We start from the raw sequence: 5,372 nt of genomic DNA, 5'->3' as shown, positions 1-5,372 counted from the left end.
CCAACAATAGAATAGTTGTTTAGTCATCTTTATCTGTTTTCGCCTCACCGGTTGTGGCATATCATTTTGTTCTTTCTTTGAGGTCCGTAAGACTCTTTGAGACCTTGTTTTGAACTTGGACGTTTAATCATATGGCTGTGTGCATCAAGAGATGCAGAGGCCGGCCGGGGGTATTCCTCCTTTTTGAAAGAAAAAAAAATCTGAGCTACGAACACACAAGTTATCTCCTAGCAAAGAAGAAAAAACGCAAGTCATCTCAGCTTCACCAATATACTCTAACAATAACAAACTAAATGCGCAGTACAGATGTTAAAAGAAATTGAGTGCACAGTGCCAACACCCAACAAAGTTGAAGTTCTGGCTTTAGCTAAATGTTCAAAGATGAAAGATGTGGTTCAATAATGCACATCACCTGACCACAATATCCCAAAGCCGTTGCCAATTGTGGTCAAAGGAAAATACTGAAGAAAAAAAGTTTTGATCCCGAACCTCGCGGCATGTATATGCTACTGTACTGTGGTGTCAACTGGACCGAGTAGAAATGACAATCTGAAAGATACAGAAACGACTGACACGGGCATAAGATCAACACGCTCATTTGCAGCGGTGTAGCACGCGAGATGAGCAACACAACATTTATCTTCTCACTTCATCAGCAAAACTACGAACCCTACCAGCGAAACAATCATCCAGCTGAATGGCTGGACCGAAGGAGCCCAGTTGGAGCCCGGGGGAGCAGGGGAGTAGTCGCCGGAGTCGGTGCTGGTGCTGAGCACGACGACCACCCAGTCCCCCTCGTTGGCGATCCCGACGCCGGAGTACTTGGTGTCGTTGAGGAACCGGTTGTACTGTGACTTGGTGTAGTTGGTCAGCACAACGTCGGCCACGAGTCCGGGCACGCATGCCGGCATCACCTGCCCGTCCTCGGTCACCGACGCGTTGAGGTGGCAGCGGTCGAGGAACTGGGGGTAGTCGGGGAACTGCGGCTCGGTGCCGGGGACGGTGTTGGCTCCGGTGGTGTTGGTGCACTCCTGGCCCTTGAACTTCTTCGCTAGCTGCTCGGCCAGGCAGTCGGCATTGCTGTTCTCGGTGAGCGCCGGGACCTTGAGTGAAGCTCTGTAGCTGTTGATCCCCTTGAGGAGCTGGTTGTCCTCCCCTGAAAACAGTAACCAGTATTAAGGAAGCAGTTTAATTACACGGTGACTTTTTTTCCCGATAAAGGGCGTTTTATTAGCTCGTAATGAAGCATCGAGGGGATACAAACACAATGAGCACACAATCGGCCTCTGCACGACTAGGATGTGCACATCAAACATGAACGCGCCCACACAAAGGATCGCGCAGGCAACAAGGTGATAGGCTGCAGCATCAAAACAATGGGTGCAGAGTTCTCTTCATTTTGTGGCTAAAGCAACTATTTTGTGAGTGAGTACCCAGATTTCTACGAAGCAAAAGCACTCCCAAGTTTTTTTATTGCTGAATAACTCTTCCAGTATAAGTTACTACGGAGTAGATCATAGTACTACCTCTGTACCAAAATGTAGGGCGTTTTTTTGGTTTTGCACGGGGCATAAAAAACGGCTTACACATTTTGTTACGGAGGGAGTACCAATTAAGCGTTGTGTTCACCAACTCAAACAGCGAGCCGTTCATTTGTGGCCACGACCGTGCCCTGCAACAGAACATGAGCACCAGCAACCGAACACGAGCACCAGCAACCAGCTGGAGCGAACAGAAGAACACTGCAATTGCTCACCAACGAGACCTGACCATCAGATCATGCATGCTGAATCTTATCTGTGCTGCAACAATTTGACTAATTATCGTGTCTAAATGGAAGCTAAAACAGAGTAAGAGATCTTGGAAGACCCGATCTCAGACGATAGGCAACGGTAGGCAACCCACTAGAACCGCTTAGTGACATCCAAGAACTCGGCACATCGGTAGGCAACGGCAAGCTAAGTAGAATTCAGGAATTAGGATGCTATGTACCACTGAAAATGAAATTCAGACGAACATCCTCGCCTGGAGCAGGTTCCTAGTCCATACGCCTACACTATGCCCATCCTCCTAAGCGGTTAGATTACAAGAACCACCGCGCGGATCAGATCCGGCCGAAGAGCTGAACCGAATCACAAATGCAGCAGCGAACGAAAGAAAAGAAGAGCAGCGCCTGCTCTTACCGTCAGATCTGGCGGGGTGCAGGAGGGAGGAGGCGACGGCCAGGAAGCAGAAGAGGGCGGCCCTGGAACTGGAACCCATTTGCCCCGACAATCCACCGAGCTCCACCGCTGCGCGCACCCTCCGACGGGTAGGGTGGCGGGTATATAGGGGGGAGTGAGGAGGAAGGAAGGAAGGAGGCGAGCTGCTGCTGTCTGCGGCCAACCACTGCCACTGCACTTGCTTACTCCTCTGTCCTAAAAGGTAAAAGCGGCGCTGTTGTTAACGGAAGTGTTCTTCTGCCGGCGTTAAAATGGTTTACCTGCCGTCGCTTTCTTGGTAGGAAAAGAGATCCCTAACTAACACTGTCGGTGCGCTACTAATAAAAGGCGCCCGGCAACGTGCGCGGCAGTGGCAGATTGATTACGTGAAGCAAACGAATTAAGAAAGCGGCGCACCGCGGGTTTTCCATTGAGTTGGTACCACCGGACCGGACCGACGCCGGGACGGGCGGACAGCTCAACGCAGGGCGTCGGTGTTGCTTTCTCCTTTTCTTCCTACCAAATCCATCCGATGTTTCGAGAGGTTCGGGTCTATTTCAAACCGTCGATTTGAAATATGATGAGGATCCGAGTCGTGATTATCTTTATAAAATGAACGTGAATGCATACTTCATGAAAGATGGAAGCGGAGCCACGGCAGCGCTTCTTTGAAACCACTGGGGTGAGGCTCTTGCTGGGTCAACAACATGTGCTTGATGCCGCTGCAACGGAAGCTTTGGCATTGAAGAATGGTATGGAGCTAGTGCACTAGTAGAAAACTAATCTTTCATCCGAAGCACTAGTTCCGGTCGGGTTTGGGCCCGGGACTAATATGAGTATTAGTCCCGATTCCAACGGCTATGAGTGGACGGGGGCCCGGTCAGGATTAGTCATGTTGCTCGTCATGTCGCCGTACCTAGCACCCCCCTACGTCGAAGGCTCGAGACCACTTCTCCTTCAAAGGAAGGTGTGTCTGTATGAACTCCGAGCCATCATTGAACACAAACTTTAAGAGGTGATTCAGCCTTTGCTGGAACATGAAAGGCTCAAATTCACAGCACACGAGCTTCAATGCGTCAGTGCAGTCTTTGTTCTTTACCCTGGAGTAGAAGTTCTGTATGAAATGCCTCATGCACCATCTGTGAATCACATTCGGATAACCTTCTAATTGCACGCACATGGCGTTGATGATACCAGGGTGTCGGTCAGATATGATGCATGGTGACCTGTCAGCGCCCAGAACGTGCACCCGGAGAAGAGTTAGAAACCATTCCCAGTTGGAATTGTCTTCCCGTTCGACGAGACCGAAAGCAAGGGGCACGAGCTGATTGTCGGCATCACAGGTTATGGCCACCAGAAGCACGCCTCGGACCTTGCCGGACAAAAACATTCCGTCAACAGAAAGAACTGGCTTGCAGTGACGGTACTCCTCTATGGACGCCCCGAAGGCCCAGAATGACCTCCTAAACACGGTGAATCTCCTGTCCCACCCCTCCGAGGTCTTGTCTGGGTATCCCTCCACCTCGTACACCATTCCTGGATTGCGGGCTTTCATCGCCTGAAGTTGTTTTGGGAGCAGACCGTACGACTCCTCCCAGTCACCGTATACCATCTTTAGAGCCAGCTGCTTGGCCCTCCAGGCCTTTCCATACTTGACATTGTACTCAAATATCATGTTTATGTAATCATGAAGCTGTGACGCGGACTGTGTCGGCTGCTTGGCGATGGCATGTTTCAGACGCTGGCCGATGAAGCTGGACGCCAGCTGCCGGTGATGACCTTCTATGCGGTCTCTCCCGCATTTGTGCGATCCTACGCAGCTAACGATCTTCCATCGATCGTCAGGGTTGCGCTTCCTGGCACACACCTTCCAGGGATAGCCTTGCTCCCTGTTCTCACACCACACCACGAATTGCTCTTTTTTGTCTGACTTTCAGACTATGTAAGGCCGATAGTGTTGCACTGCATACTCCTGTAGCATATCTTCATGTCTAGCATTGAGCTGAACACAAGCCCTGGATATATTGAAGGCTTGGACCTTGGACTTATCTTCTCTTCTTCCAATGTCTGAGGCCTTGGCACCGCCACTGCCTCCGGAACGACCGAGGGCATGTGCCGGCGTCATATCTTTCCTTCCATCCTTACTACAGAACTTCCATCGACATCCATCACTTGCCTCACCTTATCAGCAAATTCAACCAGAGTTGGATCCTTTGGAAAACATAACACATGGCTTTGGGTGTTCACAAACTCCACACCGGTGCTGCCAGATTGGATGTTAAGAACACCGCCATGATGTAAATGGACTACGCTACGATACACCATCCTACATAAAAAGGCAATATAGCCAACATTAACCCAGAAACAGGTTCCGCATACAAGAAACTATTCCCACTTGCTAGCACCCTCCTATTACCTAATGAACAACTGATATACATGCTCTAAGGTTGATTCGTAACAAGATTACCTAATGGTTTGCCCAGATCTGGAAGCTTCTGTGTCGTCTCCACCGTCGGACTATCCGACCACCGTGGATTTGGGGTTGGGGTCGAGGTTGGTAACAGTGGCCTTAAGGGAAGAGGGGCCTGCCGCCGGCAGCAAGCTTCCAATGGGTCGTCGCTTCCGTGGGGAACACCCGGAGGAGCCGACGAGGTTGGGTGAACCGCGAGTGTGGCTCTGTGGAGGGGACGACTTGGTTTCGGGGGGAGGGGGGAGCAGAGCTCAAATGGACAAATTCCAAGGAGCCCTAGAAGGGACACGTCACCCGACGGCATGACCAGCCTATCTGACAATGACACGCCTAACTCTAAGACGGCACCATAAACGGCCTGACACGAAGTTCGTGGGCGGTTCATGGCACTATAGTGTCAAGTTAAAAGGCGAGGTTGCGGTGTTATGCTACGCCATATGCAAGGGCGTACTTACAACGTCCAGATGCCAAAAAGGAAGGCGTCGTGGACTGGACACGCCATATTGGTTGACGTATTCATATTCATGTGCAGACACCTACCACTTAGGCGTTTCATCCTTACATAAGAACATCTTATAAGTGTAACGCCTTACAATGTGGCGCGTCAGGCCGATGCCACGCTGGTGGCGTGACCGACAACCGGGGCCAGTCAAAGGCACCTTGGCGTGCGGCGCCTCAACGTGCAAGTGTGGCGCCTACGG

The 5,372-nt window shown here is 50.9% G+C and overlaps 1 protein-coding gene across 1 annotated transcript; it reads right to left on the bottom strand.

Annotated features, from left to right (window-relative positions):
• Positions 1 to 345: 345 nt before the first annotated feature.
• LOC119353574 (uncharacterized GPI-anchored protein At3g06035-like) lies at positions 346 to 2,408 on the bottom strand. The gene is made up of 2 exons (XM_037620194.1): positions 2,184 to 2,408; positions 346 to 1,156 (listed from the first exon to the last, which is right to left on the bottom strand). The coding sequence occupies exons 1-2, from the start codon at positions 2,260 to 2,262 to the stop codon at positions 645 to 647; spliced, it is 591 nt and encodes a 196-aa protein (XP_037476091.1). The 5' UTR covers positions 2,263 to 2,408; the 3' UTR covers positions 346 to 644.
• Between the last annotated feature and the right edge of the window lie 2,964 nt (positions 2,409 to 5,372).

The sequence above is a fragment of the Triticum dicoccoides genome, chromosome 2A (assembly GCF_002162155.2).
Source record: "Triticum dicoccoides isolate Atlit2015 ecotype Zavitan chromosome 2A, WEW_v2.0, whole genome shotgun sequence".
NCBI lineage: Eukaryota > Viridiplantae > Streptophyta > Magnoliopsida > Poales > Poaceae > Triticum > Triticum dicoccoides.
The sequence above is the reverse complement of the archived record's forward strand: the minus strand, read 5'-3'. Positions and strand labels throughout refer to the sequence as shown.